General features: G+C 37.4%; 1 protein-coding gene across 2 annotated transcripts; it reads left to right on the forward strand.

Annotated features, from left to right (window-relative positions):
• Positions 1–283: 283 nt before the first annotated feature.
• shisa7b (shisa family member 7) lies at positions 284–21422 on the forward strand. 2 transcript variants are annotated; one of them, XM_051136924.1, is made up of 6 exons: positions 284–1090; positions 4341–7509; positions 7702–7859; positions 10630–10686; positions 14313–14498; positions 18150–21422. In XM_051136924.1, exons 2-6 carry the CDS (start codon positions 6830–6832, stop codon positions 18977–18979), a joined length of 1911 nt encoding a protein of 636 aa, XP_050992881.1. In that variant the 5' UTR covers positions 284–1090; positions 4341–6829; the 3' UTR covers positions 18980–21422. The 2 variants fall into 2 exon arrangements, with proteins under 2 accessions (XP_050992881.1, XP_050992882.1); XM_051136925.1 differs by lacking the exon at positions 10630–10686.
• Positions 21423–22609: the final 1187 nt, after the last annotated feature.

The raw sequence follows: 22609 nt of genomic DNA on the forward strand, positions 1-22609 counted from the left end.
CGTGAGGCTCACCTTAAAGAGAGACATCAGTCCTGATCCGTTATTGTCAAGGGATGCTGCGGTTACCACAGCAACCAACGCCACTCCACTTTTATACACATTTCAGTCGCGCAAACGGGAGAGCTAAACTCTATTAGTTTAACTCACCCAGTTCTTAATTTCGCTCAGAGAAAAATAAGCTCAAACCCATCCCGCGTTTAGGAGTTTTATGAATTCTCGCGCGCTGAGCGCGTGCCATTTTTGCGCACGAGCGTCAGTTGATTTTCCCTAAAAACCCAGCACGCGTAGAAAAGCCGTTCTCGGCCAATAACGCGTGCCAGCGATTGGCAGATCATTTCCAACATTTAGCAAATGAAACCACGTGCAAGCATCCGCTCGCTCCAATCAATTGATGTAAACTGAGCGAAGCGGACCTTTGTGGGAGCAACTGCGTTTCCGTGGCGCGGAGGTAGATCTTTATTAGTGAGTGTGGAGCCTATTGAATTTGTGTTGAAAGCGGAATAATACGGTCATTTAAAGAGTAAGGAAACGGATATTACCGGGCGCGTCTAATTAATCAGCTGTTTTATGCTTATTTGCCAACACTCGGATTAGACTGTGCATAGTCAATAGCGTTTTATATGATAAAGAACCTATTTTTACCTGGACGCACGGAGTATTACGCGTTTTCTTTTCTCGCTGGACTGTAAATTACGCACGGGCGATATTTTTGCTAAGATTTGGACGTCCACTTATTCCTTTCATCTTTTGTATGACTTGTGACTGAATGAAAACTATATTTTGAAGCTGACATTTTTTTGTAGAGCATCCAGGACGAGTGGAGATTTTATTCGCCTTTAAATGAGACACTCTCCCATCGCCAATGCCACAAAACTGCGTCTTTTTCTACGAACCAAGAGCTGTAAAGAAACGTAAGACCCCATCTCTGTGAATACTGCGTGTGCTGCATCATCTCATTCAATCTGCTGTCAGCCAAGAGAGAGGCAACAATAACTTTGAACGGTTATTGTGTCACATTTCCTCCAGTCTCCGCATCATTTTCCTCAGATTCGAAGCGGGCAGCTGTTGCAACACACGCAAACACACGCAGGTAAGACGGACGTGCCTTCATTTTGTTCCCATCTGATGCTGCTGCTGCTGCAACGTGCTCATTACAGCCTTTGCTTTGCGGTTTTGGCTTGATTTCTTTGTGCGGAGACGTTTGGTAGGAGCTAAATAGGGTATATTCATAACGAACATAAGATTTGGGAATGGATACATGTCATGGGGATTGGTGTCGCACAGCGTGTGTCGTCCGCCACTGGAATTTTAATTTCCTCCCTGAGATCTGCCATGATGCTGCTGCTGCTGCTGTGTGTGTGTAGAGCTTGCTATAGCGTTTGCGTGTGTGTGGGGGTCAGGATTTGTGAACTAAATAACGCTAAACGAAAGCCTAAGGTGTCTTAAAAAGAGTAGGAGACTGAAAATGTAACTACCTCAGTATAACAACAATAGAAGTCAATGGAAAGTGATAGAAAAACAAGCACGTTTGTTTATTAACGGCTTGTGTCATTTCAAACCATGGTGCATTGTGAACAGCAGAAATGCACACAGTTAAGCAAATCTTTCAAGGTTTCACCATTGTTCATTTCTTTTGTTCATGTTCAGACAGCACAAAGCTGTTTTTGTACTAGGACTTGTTGCTAACTACCAGACTTTGAAAATCCCAAGCTACTTTCGTTTCGTCTCCCAAGGCCTACTGTCCTCTTTCTGCCCTTCATCCCTCCATTTCAGTGTGTGCTCACTCGTAAAATGGTAATGGGCTGCATATTGGCCTGACATCTGTCATCTGCACCTGTTTGTGGATGGGACGGATGCCTCCCGTCCTCCTGAGTCAGAGAAACAGGGCTGATGATGATGAGGAGGATGAAGGGGGTGGGGAATGGAGAGGAAGAGGCGGCTGAGTGGAGATGTGTGTGTTGCACTCTCGCTTATAGGAAGCAGCATGTAGGATATTTACCGCAAAGGCGAGCGAACTAAGCGAGGTGATCCATCTGCCCATCTCTGTGTCACATCCCTCTCTATCTCACTCACTGCAGCAGAGCTATTCTAAGAGAACACTTTCGACCCACGCTCTGACAAACAGATCGAGAAAAATAAAGAGTGCATGAGAGAGAAGGAAGGACGAGAGGCGTGCAGTGTGGCACGCTCGGGCCGTCTTTGGAGAGTTAGTATGTGCAGATGCTGTAGAGGCAGCCCGTGCTTCCAGGACCCTGTCTCTCCGCTTCACATCATTAGCCACACAAGGCGTTGCCGATGGCAACTCCGGAAAAGAGGCGACTCGAGCACGCTGTAAAACGAAAGGGCATAAGATGCTGCACTTGGTTGCTGCATGTTGAAAGGTGCGTAGCCTTGCTCTTATCCCCCTCGTCCCTTCATCCATAAGAGTCCTTGGTCCCAAAGACCCTTCCTCCCCCATCCCTGCATCCTTCCTGTCTTCTCTTCTCCTCTCAATAGGGTCTCTCTCTGCCCTGCCAACCCCCCACTCGGCACACATCTGTGGCTGTGTCACCCCCCGCTTCCTCTCTCTCCCTTCGTCCAAAGCTGCACCTCTTTGCACGTATTAAGCCTTCAGTATGTTCCCACAAGCCTTTTTAGTGCCGTTTACACTGTTTTGTACTGCTTTTTGCGCCTGGTGCTGTCATTGAGGGATTAAGATTCACTGTGTTGCATCAGCTATGCTAACATGTGCATGTTATTCACTGGCGTAACGTGTGACTCAGTATGTGAGAAAGCTGAGGTCGCACTACTATATGCGGGAAATATGGTGTGCATATTGCATACGCTTTGCACCTTGTTGATCGTGGAGGATGATGCCATTCGCAGCCATATGATTTTGGACGACTTTGAGTTTGTTGTCAAGAAATGCAATCAAACCTGAATGCACCAATTTGATATTATTGCTACAAATTTTAAATAGTTTACTGATTGTCATAAATATATGTCAGTGTCAGTATAATAACCAAAACCTTATGTCATATGATATGAGTAATTTTATATCACTGTTATGGTGTATATACAGCTATTTTAATGTACAACACAGTTATTTTTAATAGGAAATTTAAGAAAAATTGTTTATATATTAACCATATGTGACCCTGGACCACGAAACTTAAGTAGCACGGGTATATTTGTAGCAATAGCCAAAAATACATTGTATGGGTCAAATTTATAGATTTTTCGTTTATGCCAAAAATCATTGGGATATTAAGTAAAGGTCATGTTCCATTAAGATATTTTGTAAATTTCCTACCATAAATATATCAAAACTTAATTTTTGATTAGTAATATGCATTGCTAAGAACTTCATTTGGACATCATTTCAAATCAGGACTCGGAGCGCGAATCGTGAATCATTCAATTTGCGAAATGATTCACAAATCCGCTCTGAAGTTCCGATCGGAATCAAATGATTTGCGATACGTGAAGTTCTGATCTAAATCAAAAGATATGTGCTTATTGAAAAAATTAAACACTTATTTCACAGATACATTTGTCTTTTAATAATTCAAGCACTTTTCAAGTACTACTTCAGGAATATTGCTATTTTCAAGGGTTTTCCAGGGCTTAAATTTCAAAAAGTCACATTCAAGTACTTCAAGAAGTTTAGCACCTCGTACAAACCCTGAAAAAAAATATATACATAGGACAAAAAATAGGATCATTCATAAAAAAATGAGTATGCGTGTTTCACATAATGCAATGCTTGAGTTAAAAAAACAATTAAATTGGTAAAACTATTACTTCCACCTTAAAATTTTTAAGAGGATGTTACGTTTAAAGCACGATTATTGCATGTTGTGGCGTAAATTGGGACTTGTAAACAATGCAGTGCTGTGCGTTGTGCCTAAAACTCCTTATTCTCAAGATATTTTCATTTATCATACTACTTTCACATTACTCCAATTTTCTTTTTCACTTGTCACTGATGTTATTGCCTAATTATTATTTTGTTTGTTGTACCTGTCTACAGCATGTGATATTTTTGAAAATCAGTGGTAAAAGCAAATATGATGTTTAGGCAAAATAAGAAAAATGCACACTTCTTCATTCTGTTCAAAAGTTTTCACTCCCGGGCTCTTAATGCATAATTTTTCCTTCTGGAGCATCAGTGAGCTTTTAAACATGCATGCATTTTTTTTTTCTTTTTTTGGTAAAATATTTAGCATTTAGCAGATTCTGCAAAAACTGCAGACCTCAGCTGTAGGTTATCTAGCAGATGTGTGACATATCATGTTGGACATATAAGCTCATTGCAGATCAGGTATTTCATTCATTCTTAACTTCCTTTTGTCTTTCAGTGAAAATCCAAGACTAACAAAGGAAAACTGAAGCCAAGACGAAGAGCCATCAGCCTGGATGAAAACGACTGGAGTCCTGGCCAGGAGTACAAGTCGTCTTCTTTTCTAAAGCAGATGAACTATCGCTGTTTTTGTGAGCCAGGGGCTTTTTGAAAGGATGTTGATTTGCACAGATTGAAGATTTTCTCTTTGACTTTTTGCTACCTAAACCAGTGCCAAACACTAACCGTGCCAACCAGAAGCAAGAAATTATTTCACTAGTATTTTTGCATTTTTGTTGATCCATTGAAACTCAATTTACACCACATTTTTTACTTTATCTTCCCTATTAGTCTTTTTTTTTATCATAATAGCATGTAGAGGTTCCCAAGGTGGAAAATCTATCACCTAGTTTCAGTCAAAAACAACAAGCAGCTTTCGCTCCCCAAAATAGGGAGAACAGTGCATTATTGGTTAAACATGCTTTATGTAAGAGTGGCCGTTACGAATGCATTAGCCTGAGAGAGTTCGGCTCCTGATCGATTGATCAATGGATGGACGGGCTTATGGATGGCTGGCACAAGCCTCATTAAACTTTCCAAAGTGAGCTGCTGCTAATTCTGTTGATTAGTCGTGCGTTCCTCTCACTAAGGCCCGTTTAACTCTTCCTCTCCATCAGATCTCTTTAGTCATCCATCTCGTTTGCTCCTCCCTCCTCTCAGACTCTGCACATTTAGAGCAGAACCCTCAGAGGTCTCCGAAGGGTTTAGATACTGAAGCCATACGTCTCATAGCCATACTAACGTCAAGACCCCTGCCATCATTGTGAGAATTCGGCTTGGTTGTTCGAAAAGGGCAGGTGCATGGGTGTATTCAGGAATATTTTACTGAATGGTGGTCCAGGTTTGATGTCCTGTAATCTGCCATATTCACCAGCGAGCCATTGACGCGTTTACTGTGTTGACAGTGGGACGACGTTTCAAGTTGTCCCGCTACTTGAAAAGACGCTCTTTACCACTTAGGATAGGTCTTTTGGTGCGTTTGCTTGACGATCTCCACGTGCTCCACATTGACGGATGAATCCTGACTTGTTCATGCCTGTTCAGTGGGCTCAACCATGCTGTCCTGCCAGAACCGGGCCCAAGCCCCCGTTTGTTTTATTCTGTTGGGTTGAGCTAAATCCAGAGCAGAGACACTCACGCAAGAGGGTCCAACACACATAGACCCTCAAACTTTACCTAGACTCGGCCCATCCTTCCATTTCCTCTCTTCCTCTTCTTCCTTTCTGGCCTGACTTGCGTCATCAAACCAGGAACTAATATATACCTGCTGCTTGTTATACTTCGCGAGTGCCCTAACCGACCTACACTCTTCCAAAGCCTTCGTAATGAGCCTTTGTCCCGTGGTGCCGCCTTTAGAGAAAAGATCAGCTCTTCCCCATTTCTGAACTTTGTGAAGTTGCTCATTCATTGCTTCGTCCTACCTTTATCTCTAGCCTCAATGACTTCCTTCTAAAACCGAAAAGATGAAGTACTTAGTATTTTCCTTGAGAACTGACACTGTTAGCCTGATTATTTGGACTGCACAACAGAACCTCAATGACCTTGAAAGGTATTCTTCTTAGTCTCGCAGACATTCTCATTGACGATTAACGCCTAAAGCGGCAACCGAGATTTGTTTACAAGACGACTTCAGTTCTTGGAGCTGACGATGACTATTGTTTACAAGTCACACGGAATAGCTGAGTACTAGTAACTGTTTCTTTCTATACGGTTGTTTAGTGAGTCGACAACTGAAGTGCCAACCAGAATAGAGACCGTTTGGTGAGACATAGTTTACACTCAAACAGAAATGTTTACATGTTGCCCATAAGGTGAACTCAGATTGAGTCTTGAATGAATTGTTAGTGCCATAGTTCAGTTCAGTCGCATAGACTTAAACAAAACCACCTTTAAGAAGAAGCTGTATTCATGACTTTGTGACACTTTAAAAGGTTTACATTGCTAAAATATACATTTTGTTTACAGGACTAAATTGCTTGCAACAAAAAAAGTCAAATATTTGTTCATTTCACATTTGAGTCATATATTCAAAGCTGTTGTTTTATAGAATTTGCTCATTGAGAAGATTCCAAATATTTTATTTTGTGCCAAATCAAATTTTTCAAACATTCCAGCTCTCACCCATCAAGCATAAAACGTGTATATAGATTTACCTCATTCCCAGTTAATAATTTCCTCAGAAATATGTTTACACCCTAACCGAGAGTCTCATGCTTTTTTCTTTGACCCGAACTCCCGCACTTGGATGTGCATTTTGCATATGAAATAATTTGCATACTAGTGTATGCACACGTGAAAGAGAGATTAACTTGTCTACATGTCTTATATATTGCCACACTGACTTGCAACTTTTGATAGACGTCAGCTTTTTGTAGGCCTCGGAAGTCTTTTGTACGAAGGCTTCGCGTTTTTTTCATCTTTGATAAAATAAGCGGCCCTTTTATCAAGATGCCACCCGCTGCCATCTTGCTTTTCTTCCTGTTTGGCCCTGTGGTCTCCACAGTGACTATTACCTCGGAACGCTCCTCCGTGAACGGGGGGCCGGTGCTGCTTCTGTTGCGAGGACGCAGCCGCAAGTTCCCTCAGCCCGATGTGGGGGGCAAGGAGGCAGCTGCCATGGCGGCAGAGCCAGAGGCAGCCGAGATCCCTCCGAAACCCCTGCCGCAAATTATGCTACCCCGCAATGTGACGGCCGATGCCCTGAAGCCCCCGCTGGGCGCCGCGCAGGTGGCCCCTCCACCTCGGCGGCTGGTGGACGTGGACGTGTGTCAGGGCTACTACGATGTGATGGGACAGTTTGATAACACTTTCAACTGCACCAAGGGCACCTACATCTACTGCTGCGGCACCTGCCACTATCGCTTCTGCTGCGAGCACCAGCGCAGCCGTCTAGACCAAGACTCCTGCGATAATTACCGCTCACCTGACTGGGCCGTCACGGCAGGACCCATCACCCAGCCCCCAGTCCGACACGACCCAGATTTCGACCCGCTGCAACAACAGAGCAACAACACGGCTTACGTCATTGGGGGAGTCATCTCTTTTACCGTGGCCGTGGCCATTGGGGTTAAAGTGGCCTTCCATAAACTGTCTCGACGACCGAGGAACCGAGACATCAACATGCCTAGGTGAGTAAAAGGCCCATTATGACCAGGCTCACGATGTGGAAGGAGGCAATGCTGTACACATCTGAGTCTGCATCAGTGACTGCCATCTGAAGAGATCCGTAGTGATTGTGATGTCAGACTCTTTCAGCTTTCGCCTTTTGATTCCGTCATACACTCATCCTTCATTTTTACTGTTTATCCCTCTCTCTTCAGAGCGCTGGTGGACATTCTGCGTCACCAGTCCAGTCCGGTCCAGCAAGGAGAGAGGAACAACAGCACGGTCCTCACAACCGCCACCTCCAGCGAGGGCACGCTGGGGCGGACGTCGAAAAACTTCTACGCTCCCGTCCTCCAGAGCAAAGACAACCGGAGTGAGTCTATCTCACCCACTCATAATGGACGTAATGGATGTAGTCACAACATATATAAATTTGCAAGAGAACGAATAAGCAGATATTGAAAAAGAGGGATTTGAAGTGTAGAATCAACAGGGCAGAAAGAGAATCTGGAGGCATGATTTAGTCAACAGATCGACAAGCCTGAGTGTATGAGGTAATGTAGAACAGAGGATGTGTCAGAAATGAGTCAGATTAATTCTGCTTCAGAGGCAAAAGATGCTATGTAACCGCATGAAACTAGAGCAGCAAGTGAAGGAGGAGATGTTTTCCACCTTTAAAGCTAAAGCATTATCGACTAACATCCAAAATAGGAATGCTCAAATTATGCAGCTCGTGGGCTGCTTTTAGGAAGTAAGGAGTAATCAGTAGCTAGTGAATAAAATATACAAATCTTGTTATAATTGTTGATTATGAGCTGGTTTTGAGCAGTGCAGTAACCAACAACTGACCCTTCGCAAACGGCTTGATTGACAGGCGATCTGACCAATCATAACCATTTTGTCCGACAAACAAATCAGACAGATTAACTGTGGTTGACTCAAACTTGAAAAATTGACCCTTTGCAGACAGCTTGATTGACAGGCGATTTGACCAATCATAATGCTGAATCCGACATTTTGTTCGACAAACAAATCAGACAGTACAGTAGACTTTGGTGAACTTAAACTTGATAAATTGTGTGTGTTGAGGTCTTTCCGTGTTTTGATGTTCGCTTGTGTTTATTTCGTGCTTTAAGTTAATAAGAAAAGACATTTGATTCACATTTCGATTGATCGAATAAGGCAATACGGTGATCTTTCACACATTAAAGAGCCACAAAACAGTATTTATTGTTTGAATTTCTTGACATTTTAAAGCTGAAACCTTGTTTCATACCAGAAGTAACCTGCTCTGTCCTGTCTGTCGGCGTGTTGTCAGTTTCCTTTTTGTTCCGCGATGTATTTTTCACCGCGTGAAAACATGTGTAGTGTGGGACCGGCATTGTTCGTCAGACATAGCAACAGTAACTAAGGAGGGCGGGTTTTTGCAAAGGGTTAATTACACAGATGTTTTAGAAAGGTTAAGTGATTTTTAAAAGATGTCTTTTATGTTCCATAACAGTGTGGTTAAAGTGAATTTAAATTTAAATGTTATTTTTACCTAAAAACACGTTCAAAAGGTTGGAGTCTGTACGATTTTTAAAGGGAACCCTGAGTATTAAGACTTGTATGGCTTAATATAATGTAAATGATGTACTGAAATATGTAGTAGAAAACCAAGAAATATTTACGTTACTTTAAAAATTCACACTATATACATATTTTGGACTATGGGGGGCGCCATTGTTTTGATTACGTAAAATAGTCGCTCTTGGTGAGCTACTGGCACTATCTGTTGCTATTTTTACTGCAACGCAACTTGGAAAAAAATACTTATACGATGACACAATGTGGCATTGTATCAGTATTTTATTTTCCAAGTTGCTTATTCCAAGCTGTGCTACGGTAAAAACAGTGCCAGTAGCTCACTGAGTGGAACCGTTTTACGTAATCAAAATGATGGCACCCCCCGTAGTCCAAAATATGTATAACATGATGTGGATTTTAAAAATAACGTACATCTTTCATAGATTTTCTACTACATATTTAAGTAAGAGACATCATTTACGTTATAGTAAGTCTTAATACCCAGGGTTCCCTTTAAATGTTTTAAAAAAAAAAACTCTCTTATGCTCACCATGGCAGCATTTATTATTTTTTTTTACAATACAGTTAAAACAGTTACATTATGAAATTTTATTAAAACTACTTTAATGCATTTTAAAATATAACGTTTGTGATGCAAAGCTAAATTTTCAGCAGCCATTACTCCAGTCTATAGTGTCACAGGATCTTTTAGACATATTGTTTTCAGTGTTGAAAACTGTTGTGCTGCTTAATATTTTTGTGGAAACCATAAAGCAGTGTTTCAGGGTTCTTTGTAAATAATATGTTAGAAAAACAGCAATAATATTTTATAACATTATAAATGTTTTTAAAGTCACTTTTAAGCTAATTGATTTCATCTTTGCTTAAAACTTCTGAATGGTACTGTATATGCATTTTGTGCATACACAGTGCATATGTAAAATGTTTTTTTAATGCTTCATTTGCAAGAAAAACATCACCATAATTAGTCTCAAGGACATAACCAAGTATTTAAAAACCGGAGTGACTAAAGGTAAAATAACCAATCTGTTATTGAAAAAGATATTAATGAATATTATTATGGGTCATTGTGTATGGTAGTTAGCCCTGATTTCACAAATAGTGTTTTTTTTTTTTTTTTTTCAGTCCATTTTGTCTTGAATTGTCTGTTTTCACTCTCAACTTTTAAATGTTTGCTAAATGGAACACATGCTTTTTAAATGTGCTGTAGGCGTTCTGTCCAATCAGAGAGTCTTAGTGGCACCAACCAGTTTTGAGTATTTTTATATTATTTATTTTTCACCATTATTGACGAAGAAGAATGACTGCACTGCAAGTAAGCAACAAAATTGCATCGCTGACATAAGTGCTTGCAGTCTAAACTGCTTTTATCATTAAAACTGAAGCATTATTTTTGCGTTTTTTTTTTGCAGTACTAATACAAATTTTTTGGGAAAAAATACAGAGCAGGCCACTAAAAACCTTGTTTTTAAGTTAAGATACTAAACAGGTAAAGAGGCCTCGCATATATTTTTTTGAACTGGGAGTGGATCAGTGTTCACTCTGCTCTCTTGCAGCTGGGAAACACAGTTTTGGCCAGACTGGGTCCAGTCCTAAACACACAGCTACTATCGGTAAGCCAAGGAGCTTAGGCAGAGTGTGCAAATGTGTCACTTGTGTGAGAGCGCCAATAAGAAAGCTTCAGATTTGTCTGTGTGTATTTGTCACTGCCTTTGCTTTGGCTTGGTCTCGTTGGTTCGAGTGTGTTTGCTCGTGCCCTCCCACTCTGTCGCTACCCTGAGCTATTTTCTTGTTGTTTGTCCTGCACCCAGCGCTGTTTGCACCAGTCACCAAAGCTTCAGTAAATGTGCTGGCATGCATAGAAGCAGAATGCCAAAATCATGAAGAAAAAAAGTCTCTTTTCTTCATGTTTATGTATGTTATATATTCATTTATATTTAAATTAAGTGTTTATTTAATCAATAGATTGGGATAAAAAAATCCTGATGTTCTGGATTGCACTTACTGTTTTCACAATGGCAAGTTTAAACTATCTATCTATCTATCTATCTATCTATCTATCTATCTATCTATCTATCTATCGTTCTGTCATTCTATTGTTCTATCTGTCGTTCTATCTTTCTATCGTTCTGTCTATCTGTGATCTATCAATCTGCAAGGCTCTTTATACATTTTTCAAGTTTAAAATATTATATATATATAAATATTTGACTATATATATAAATATTTGAATGCTATCTCAATTCAAATTCATACTAAGGAATTGAATTTGAATTTAAAATGCATTCTCTTTTCAGTTTCTAAATGGCTCACATCCCAAATAGACAAAATCATGAAGAAAAAAGTGTCTATATCTATCTATCTATCTATCTATCTATCTATCTATCTATCTATCTATCTATCTATCTATCTGTCTATCTATCTATCTGTCTATCTGTCTATCTATCTGTGTATCTATCTATTGTTCTATCGTTGGATCTGTGATCTGTCAATCTTCAAGGCCTTTTACATTTTTTTTCAAGTTGAAATGTTTAATTAATTTCTTTAAATGCTACATAAATTCAAATTCATACTAAGGAACTGAATTTGAATTTAAAATGCATTCTCATTTCAGTTTCTAAACAACTCACATCCCAGATCAACAACAAAATCATGAAGAAAAAAAGTGTCTTTTCTTCATGTTTATTTATCGTCGCCTTAAAATGATAAGGTTTTATCTGCATTCTGAGCACTTTTGAGATATTGCGTTCCATAGACTTCTGTAGATAGAACCATTTTTATTTATTAAAAAAAGGCCCAAAATGTACACAGCTTACAAAAGAAACATCACATAATGTAAATAAGTTCTCACCGAATAAGAATATGTGAATAACTTAATTTTGACAAAGATGTCAGATAGAACCTTATAATTGTAAGGCGACGGTATGTTATATAATCATTTATATTTATCTTAACCATATATTTAACTGATAGATTGGGAAGGAAAAAAATCCTAATGTTCTGGATTGCAGCTTCTGTTTTCACAATGGCAAATTTAAACTAACTATCTAGTCTATTGATCTGTCTATCTATCTATCTATCTATCTATCTATCTATCTATCTATCTATCTATCTATCTAGCTGTTTATCTGTCTATCTATCTATCTGTTTATCTGTCTATCTATCTATCTATCTATCTATCTATCTATCTATCTATCTATCTGTCTGTCTATCTATCTATCTATCTATCTATCTATCTATCTGTCTGTCTGTCTGTCTGTCTGTCTGTCTGTTTATGTCTATCTATCTATTTATCTCTCTCTCTCTCTCTCTCTCTCTATCTATCTATCGTTCTATCGTTGGATCTGTCAATCTTAAAGGCTTTTAACATTTTTTTTTAAGTTGAAATTTACTTAATTTCTTTCAATGCTACATCAATTCAGATTCATTCTAAGGAATTGAATTTGAATTTAAAATGCATTTCATTTCAGTTTCTAAATGGTTCACAGCCCAGATAGACAGAATTATGTTCTTATAATAATTTTGTCTGTTATTTATTTATTTATTTTATTTTATTGTATTATTTTGTTTATGGGAGGGTGGGTGGTGGAAGGAAAAAAAAAAAAAAAAAAAAAAAAAAAAAAAAAAAAAAAGAAATTATGTTTATTAACTCATCTTGTGAATTGTAGATAAAATATTTATATACCATATATATTTCTTTAAATATAGTATATAATATGATATACTATATTCAGGGTTGGGGAGTAACTAGTTACATGTAATGGAATTACATAATTTACTTACAAAAAAATGGGTTACACTTTATTTTAAGGTGTCCTTGTTACAGTGTAATTATAAATTTAAGTACTGAGTAATATTAATTAATTACATGTACTTACCATATGGTTAGGGTTAGAATTAGGGTTTGGTTGAGGGTTACCTGTATGTAATTATGCAGAAATACGTATTATAATAGTAAGTACACATAACATGTATAACAAGGACACCTTAACATAAAGTGTTACCAAAAAATGTAACTCTAATCTGTTACAGTTACTGAGAAAAAATGTGTAATTAAATTAGTTACATTTTAACGAATTACAAAGCGGGTTACATCTGAATGTTTTCACTCACAAACAGATTTGATTTATTTCTTTCCTTCTTGCATTGACTTGTCTAAAATATGAAACACCAATGTTTCAGGAGTTTTTAAAATAAAATAAAACTCTTTTATTTCCTATTTGGGTTTATGTTTATGCTTTATTTTTAAAAATTAACTTTTTTCCCAAGGCATTGTTAGATGACAGTGCTTCCTGCCGTAGCGATGCAAAGATTTGATTTCAAAAACAGTATCGTAGCCATTAAACAATGTCTTATGATTTTAAATTTGTATTTGAGAATCATCTTAAAGTCTAAAGTCTGATTTTGTGGTGACTGTGCTTTAAATTTATTATAATCTCATTTCAAGTGATGAAGTCTGGCAGTAATCAGTGTTGAGTACTACTGTAATTTAAATTTAGAAAAGTTATCAAATGTAATCAGTTACATTACTTAGTTACACTACTTATTACATTTTAAATAGGGTAACCTGTAATCTGTAACCTATTACATTTCCAAAGTAACCTTCCCAACACTATGTTATATATGATGTTTATATACTATATTTTGTAACATACGGGAATCATAACAGTTTTATTCTGAAGTAATATTAAAAGCCTTAAACTTCATGAGTCAAAATAGCACATACTGCATGCAGGCTGGTGGACTGAACTAGACTGTTAACTCCAAGGTACTTAAGTTCAAATCTCAGCAAGGATGATCTATGAACTGGAGAGTTGTTGAGTTCCCCTGTGACCACTGTGCCCTTGACTACATTTAATCTGCAGTGCTTAACCCAAGGTTGCTCCGGGAGGACTCTCCCAGTAGTATGTGCAGTGCAAATTACTTATAAAAGTGTCTGTAGAACAAATTACTATATGAATAAGGATATTATCATTGCATAAGAATATATTTAATTTAATGGAATGTCAAATAAAACAATATTCTAGTCACATATCTCTACACAAATACTCCAGTTCCACTGTATTCTATAGCAGGTCATTCTTAGGCATCTGCCTTTGTCATTTAGAGACTCGGGATGCAGCTTCAGTGTTCCAGTTACCCACACTTAATCAGACTCATATTCTACAGTCGACCCAGATAGATATGCTTTGAACACATCAGTTTGTTTGTCTTATTGTCTTTTGTTCTCCTCTCTTAGAGCGAGTTCCACGCATGAACAACACCCAGCTGGCCTCCACAGGAACACTGCTGTCCAGCAAGCACAATAATTCCGGTTTTCACCCCTCCTTCTCTCACTCCTTCCACAACCTTGCCCAGCTACCTCCATCGTACGAGACCGTCATGAAACCAGAGCTCAACCGCTACAGCTCCCTCAAGAGACTAGGTGAGTGTGCGTCTGAAAAAGAGAGTGTGTAATTTCAGAACTGTTACTACTGAGGGTCTCTGTGAGGGAGTGTAGCATGGGGTCAACTGCTACTGTTTTAGGAGGGATGTCCTGTGGCATTGTAGATCATTTCATTAGCATGATTGGGGAACACATACTTAAGTTTGATTTTATGTTCAATCAATGCTTGAAAACTACAATCAAAAGAATTTGGAAATTACTACAACAAAAAGTTGACTAAAGGCCTGTTCTAAAAATCATTCTCAATATTAAAGAACAGCACTACAACTATAACAATAAAGGCCTAGAGAAACAATATAGTTGGAATCACAATAATTCCTATAATGAGTTTGAGAATTTAAAGCAGCAGACAGGGTGTATGCTTAGAATAAACAGACAGATATCGTCCACTGATGTGGACACTAATATAGTTATCTTTATAGTAGGGCTGTTCATCGATTAAAATTTTTTATCTAATTAATTACGTGATGTGTCAATTAATTAATCTAATTAATCACATAAAATTTTGACTTTAAAAATACTCACAAAAATGTATTTAAATCTCTTTTTGTTTTAAATGAGAGGGTATCAAGTAGACATTACAAATTGTAGCTTTATTAAGAAATATTTTATTTGATTCAGCATAGAATTTATTACACATTTTTAAATATGGAACATAAAAGATAATTTGAGAAACAACATATTTTTGTTCATATGATGAAAGTCATTGGTGACCAAAACAGCTTTGTTACCAACAGTCTTCCAAATACCTTCTTTCATGTTCTACAAAAGAAAGGTCGACACGAGGGTAAGTAAATGATGAGAGAATGAACATTTTTTGATTAACTATCCCTTTAATGTTCTTATTTTGTATTTTCTTTGATAATCTAATGAAATGATACTCTAAATAAGAAACTAAATCTGCCAGCAGGTGGCGGTTATGTCTTTATGAGTCATTTATTTATTCATTTGATTCGTTCAAACGGCTCATTCATTCAGAAATGAATTAAATGACTCTCTTTATAAGTGGGCTTTTGAATCATTGGTTCACACGATTCGTTCAAAATGTGGATTCATTAAACAAACTAAACACCGCTCTGATGTTTAGAGACCTGCAACAGCTCTGCTGTGGCTTCAAAGATAATACGTTCTCTGGAAAATTGAGCAAAAACACATAATATTGCATTTAAAATATACCACAATATCAACTTCTTTAATTTTACTCTTATTTTACTTTTACTCTATTTACTTTTTTACTCCTATTTACTGTTGTATAAAATTGCTTGTGATAGATCAAGTCAAAATCAGCACTGGTGTCATATTGCTCTTGCTGCCTGTGTGATATTGTGTGATATGTGATATAAATAAATATAAGACATAACACATACGGGGCATTTTTTGCAAAAATATCTTTAAGTTTAGGGCATAACTGCATTTGTGGTGTTTTTGCCCTGCATCATATTTATCAACAGTGAACTATATGAAATATAAGATGAAGTACAGGTCTGTGGCCGGGGCCAGTGTGTTGACTACATTAAAATATTTTAATCATGTTATTTTTTTCATAACTAATTAATTAAGTTAACACGTTACACTGACAGCCCTACTTTATAGTTTTTGTTCTTGGTGTGAACGGGCCTTTGGGGTCAAAAATGGCTTTTTGAAATGGGTTAGGAAATAACCTCTATTATACCTAGCACTACCATACATTTCATATCTGGATACTCTCTGTCAGATTACATTTTACACCTTCAACTTGTGTGAGTGGATGGTGTGATCTCACTTTACAGCACAAAATGCAAATCACCACCTGTGTAATGCAAAAGAGCTTATGTTAAACTGAAATTATTAATTAGATCTGAACTTAAATACATTTTATAATGACTGATGGATAATTCTGAATTCTTTCTATCGTTTTGTGCTTTTCCTTTCTTTATGAACCCTGTAGTTTGTTTAAATAATCAGATACTGACTAAAGATAATGCATAAAGTATCATGAACTAAAAATGAACATTTTTTACAGTTCTTTGTTGTTAAAATATTAAGATATTGATGTTAACCAGTGTTGGGGAGTAACTAGTTACATGTAACGGAACTAGTTACATATAACGTAATTTATCTGTTACAGTTACTAAGAAAAAAATGTGTTATTAAATTACAGTTACTAATGAAAATGTTAATTATTACAAAGGGGGTTACATCTGAACATTTTCACACACACACACACAGATTTAATTGATTTCTTTCCCAAATTGCACTGACTACTCAAAAATATGAAACACCATTGTTTCAGGAGTTTAGGACACATGGTTATTTGATAATTGTTTTATTTCCTACTTGGTTTTATGTATAAGCTTTATTTTTTAAGAATAACTGTTTTTCCAAAGCATTGTTAGATGCCAGTATTTTCTGTCATAGCTATGCAAAGATTTGATTTTAAAAACAGTAGCATAGCTATTAAACTATGTCTTATGATTTTAAATCTGTATTTAACAGTCTCAAAATAAAAAAGAGGCGCTAAAGTCTGATTTTACGGTGGGTGTGCTTTAAAATTAAATTTTTTATAATCTTAATTCAAGTGATGAAGGATTTTGACAGTAATCAGTGTTGAATGCTACTGTAAGGTTGACCCTGCCTGCTTTAAATGTTTCAAAACGATTAACAGTTGAAAACATTCATTATAAAATTTAGAAAAGTACTCAAAAAGTAATCAAATGTAATTATTTACATTAAATAAAGTAACTGAAATTGTTACATTATACTTACTACATTTTCAATAGGGTTAATTGTAATCTGTAAGCTACTACTTTTTTTTAAAGTAACCTTCCCAACACTGATGTTAACATATCTGACCCTGGACCACAAAACCAGTCATAAGCCGCACGGGTATATTTGAAGCAGTAGCCAAGAATACATTGTATGGGTCAAAATGATCAATTTTTCTTTTCCACCAAAAATCATTAGGCGATTAAGTAAAGATTATGTTCCATGAAGGTATTTTGTAAATTTCATACTGTAAATATATCAAAATTTAATTTTTGATTAGTAATATACATTGCTAAGAACTTCATTAGGGCAACTTTAAAGGTGATTTTCTCAGTATTTTGATTTTTTGCACCCTCAGATTCCAGATTTTCAAATAGTTGTATCTCAGCCAAATATTGACCTATCCTAACAATAAATTATAAATAAAATTTGTGGTCCAGGGTCACGTATACTTTAATTTTAAAATGTATGCTTTTATTAGTATCAAATATTAAGTGCTGAAAATGTGAAAAAAAAAATATTTGTATACATAGTAATTAACATTAACCTTCATGAATGAATGCAGTAAAAGTATTGTTCATAGTTAGTTCATAAGGCCTAATGCGTGATCTGTTCATGAACTGAGCATAATTGTGAGGTGATACCAAAATATCTGCAACGCAGCATTTTTACAGATTATTTTTAGCATTGCACATTAGTTGCACAGCTGAATGTGGAAAACACATTTGCATGTTACACTTTCATCAAATGTGGTTAACATCCGTCCCAGACCTCCTCCACATGTATGTATATTCAGAGGTTCAATCACATTGCATTGTTTAAATGCAGTCAAAATGACAGGTGTTATTTATGAACGGTACTAATTTTCATGTTTCCTTACTACAGAGAAAAACCTGGATGAATATTCCGGATATTACACCTCCAAACGAAGGCCAGACAATGCTCCTCCCAGCTTCCACTCCTCCCAGCACCACCTGCCCTGGGGTGGTGACTTCACACTGGGTAACCGGGGCACCCTCCCGCTAAACACGTCCCGCACACGCATCCACATGCCCAGTTCCACTTCCACCCCCAACCCCTACCCGTTACCCCAGACGCAGTACAACCCCACGTTCGACACGATGAGCAAACCGCCTCGCCGGGTGATGTCCCAAGACCAGCTTCTGGCGCTGGGGGAGGGGAACACTCTCTCACGCCTCTCCAAGAACCAGCAGCATCAGTATTACAAACCCATGACCACCAGCAAGAGCTCCAACACCCAGACTTTGCGCAAATCTCACGAACGCCTCCTAGTGTCTCCGGACCGCCTGGAGGAGCGAATGATGGGTGATTACGGCGGGATGGTCCCCACCATGTCCCGTCTCACCCACCACCAGAAAGCGCAATCCCAGCAGAACGTGTGCGTGACGCCCTCGCTCGACCGCCATCACATGATCAAAATGAATTCGCACCCTACCTCCGGCCGCGAACAAGACTACACGGTCGCCACCATGTCCTCCGGCCACGGTGCCGGGACTATGGGATGGGGTGAGGTCCACGGCTCCGGAGGAGGACCCGGAGCGATGCCGCACAGCGCTCGCCGGATGGCCTTCGCCACGAAACGCCAGAACACCATCGAACAGCTGCATTTCCTTCCCGGAGGAGGTGGGGGAGGGGGCGTAGGGGGTGGAGGTCAGGCGCTGAGGACGGGGAGCAAGAACGAAGTAACCGTGTGAGCGCAAAAAGAAAGATGGTAAGGAGATGACGGATAGATGAGGTGTGATCGCGCAAGCCGAAGGGAGGGAAGACGGTGGGGTGTAAAAAAAAGGCTGAAGACAGAAATAAAAAACAGAAAGGAGGAAGGGGTCGGAAATTAGGCCCGCGGTGTATCGCTATTGAGAGAAAGAGGGGTGTAAAAACTATAGCATAAGTGATTCTGTAGATCCCTACATTGCCAAATTCTCCATAAATAGAAACGTTAAGGCCTCCTTTGACCTGTGAGTAGCATATAGTGTTTCGACGGCACTATTTAGAGATACAAAAAGGAAAAGGTTCATTACTAGAATAGGCCAAGTTTTCTCCAGCTAGTACATTCCAGCTGATGTTGTAAAAGCCAATTGGTTTAGGGGTTAATTTGTTTTTTCCTGCATCCAATGATGCAGTTGACCTTGCCTCCAAATTTTTGGTTTCATTCAACGCAAAGTGTCATTCTCAAAGATGTGTGTCACATTCATCAGTAAAATAAGGGAACAATGAGATATACCGGATGAAACTGACAAGCGTCCAATCGTACACTGAATTACCTCACGGAAACTATGACTAGTCTCGAATCAGATTTGACCTGACTTGGGGATGGATTATGACTTGTGCACGTTAAGCGAGAAAATACTGAGAGGAGAGAAGAACTTAAAAGGACTTGAAAAATGTCACTCGTTTTGTGACCTGACTCTTTAGTCTGCACTGTTAATATAAGTCCAAATGCCATCAGCCATATTAGAGCTTATTCATATGAAGAAATCATTTTCATTGGGAGACGGGTGTCACACTGATGATCAGAGATTTTTAGCCTCTTATACTGAGACTGTGAATCAAAGCTGACATGAATGTCAGTTTGATTTTTTTTTTGTTTTTGCATTGTGGATAACATTTTGGCTGTTTTATAATATGCTGTCAGACTGATGGGTAAAAATGCTTGAGCAGACATTTGGAAACTGAATTCAGCCATTGAGATCTGATAGACGTCATGCTTCTTTATTGCATGTTTGACCAATCAGAGAACAGCTTTGTATGACATCCTTGAGTCAGTTATTTATAAACGTTAAGAGCTGCGATTTAATCACGGGCATGCAGTAATGTCAAATAGGACGGCATACTCTTCGACATTTAATTTGCAACTCGAGCTGTTGTATTGAGGGGGAAAGGGGAAAGGGTTTGATTATACAATGGACAATTTAATCCAAGGGCTATTCTGAAACTTCTTCATGTGTGTCTGTGCTTCCGTGTTCTGACGGCTTTTTATCTTTTCCCGTGACACGGCTGTGCGGAACATAGAGGCTACGTGCCAATGAGTGTACAAAACAGTAAAATAGAACAAAATCTGCAAAGCTACTTCTGTGTCACACTAGGATGCATTATTATCTAACCGACGAGTTAGGATTTAGGATTAAAAGGTGTCTTGTTTATCTATATTATATTCAAGGAAAAAAATGTCTTTTTTGTTAGCAACTTCTGTGTTTTTCAGCTGTCTCCACATCAAATGGACACTGTTGTGGTGGAATGTCTGAGAACGACCTGGCTGAGCAAGATTATCGGGCCATAATATAGTATTTTAGATCACTCTGCAATGTTTAAGCTTTTATTAACTTTAACTGAATTTAAATGCGTTGAAAAAAGGTAAAAAAAAAAAAATTAAGTAAATCCCGAATGTTCAAATATGTACACATGCCAATTTATGTGCATATATATATATATAAATATATAGTCATCAATATTATTCATATTCTTGATTATAAACATTGTTTTGTTTTTTTTCTCTGTGACTTTAGAAATGGTTTTTATTCCTGTTTTCTGTTTATATTTGAGTTTCTAGTGGATTCTAACCTTTGTAACTCGACAAAAAAGCAGATGCAATCATAGTGAAAAGACAAAACGCATGAAGATGTCAAAGCCAGTGTTGATGATGTCATATTGCTGACTTCTGATGTCAAGGTGTGTGTGTCCAGTTTGTGTGTCTGTATTTGTGTGCTTGTGTGTATTTCAGTGTCTCTTTTGGAATGCTTTATCTCGCATTTTATCTGACTTCTGCTTCGCGTGAAGTCAGAGAATGTGCATTTCAGAAAACCCAAAATATAATTTAATTTTTTAAGTGAGTGTCTCTTTGAATGCAAAAAATAAAAAGTAATTAACAAAAAAAAAAAAAAAAACATTTTCCATTGCTGCATTCACCAAAGTTATGGAAATCAAAATAACCACAAGAGTATTTAATGTCCTTTTTTTTCCTTTCTTTCTTTCTTTTTTTTTTTTTTTAAAGATATAAATATGTTTTTTGCCATGAGATACATAAACCTTGTTGTAAATTTTCTGGGGGAAAATGCCAAAATGCCATGCATAAAATATTTACAGCAAAAACTTTAATTATTATTATTTTTAAATAAAATCCTCACCATTAAGAAAGACGTTTCCTGGAGACTGATGTGTACTTGTGTACTCTTTCCTAATGAATAATTAAATACCAGTCAAAAGTTTTAGAGCAGTAAGGTTTTTGAAGTTCTTAAAAGAAGTCTCTTCTGCTCACCAAGCCTGCATTTACTTGATCCAAACTATGGCAAAAGCGGTAATATTGTGAAATATTTTTACTATTTAAAATAACTGCTTTGTATTTGAATATATTTTAAAATGTAATTTATTCGATTCTAAATTTTCAGCATCAGTATTTAAAACAGTTGAGTACATTTTTCTTTGATGAATAGAAAGAGCAAAAGATCAGCATTTATCTGAAATAAAAAGCTTTCGTAACATTACACACTATACCATTCAAAAGCTTTGAGTCTGTTTTTTTTTCCCCGTCCTTTTTCTAGAAATAATACTTTTATTTAGCAAGGACGCTTTAAATGCATCCAAAGTGATAATAAAGACATTTATAATGTTTCTATTACAGATAAATGCTCTTCTTCTGAACTTTCTATTCATAAACGAAAACCTGAAACATTCAACTCAGCTGTTTTCAAAATAATAAATGTTTTTGAGCAGCAATTCAAAATATTAGAATGATTTCTGAAGGATCATATGACTGGAGTAATGATGCTAAAAATTCATCTTCGAAATCACATGACATTTTTAAATATATTCAAATAGAAAACAGTCATTTTAAATGCTAAACATATTTCAAAATTGTATTGTTTTGCTGTACTTTGGATCAAATAAATGCAGGCATGGTGAGCAGAAGAGACTTATTTGAATTACCAAACTTTTGACTTGTAGTGTATGTTGGTTGGTTTGACATGTTTTAGGGATGTTTACATCCTGATATTTTATGTGCTGAATATTTTGATCTTGTATTAGATTAACTGTTTGTTAAACAAATGCAACTCAGCTACTTTTGACAGCTACAATGACGTTGGATTTGAATTTGTGGATGGTTTATGTTTACAACGAAAGAGAAAAACAATATATGGCTGATATACGTCTCAAGGTTCAAAGCTGGTTCCGCATATTTACACACCACAAATCTCAGCTGTTCACTCATTTGCATTCATTCGTCTTCGTCTAAAATATCATTTAAACCCAACTTTTTATTTAACTATTTGGTTTCTACTGCTATGGTGTAAGTTCAAATTTTATTAGACATCTAATTCTTTTTCTGCAGT

The sequence above is a fragment of the Labeo rohita genome, chromosome 19 (assembly GCF_022985175.1).
Source record: "Labeo rohita strain BAU-BD-2019 chromosome 19, IGBB_LRoh.1.0, whole genome shotgun sequence".
In the NCBI taxonomy this organism is placed as follows: domain Eukaryota; kingdom Metazoa; phylum Chordata; class Actinopteri; order Cypriniformes; family Cyprinidae; genus Labeo; species Labeo rohita.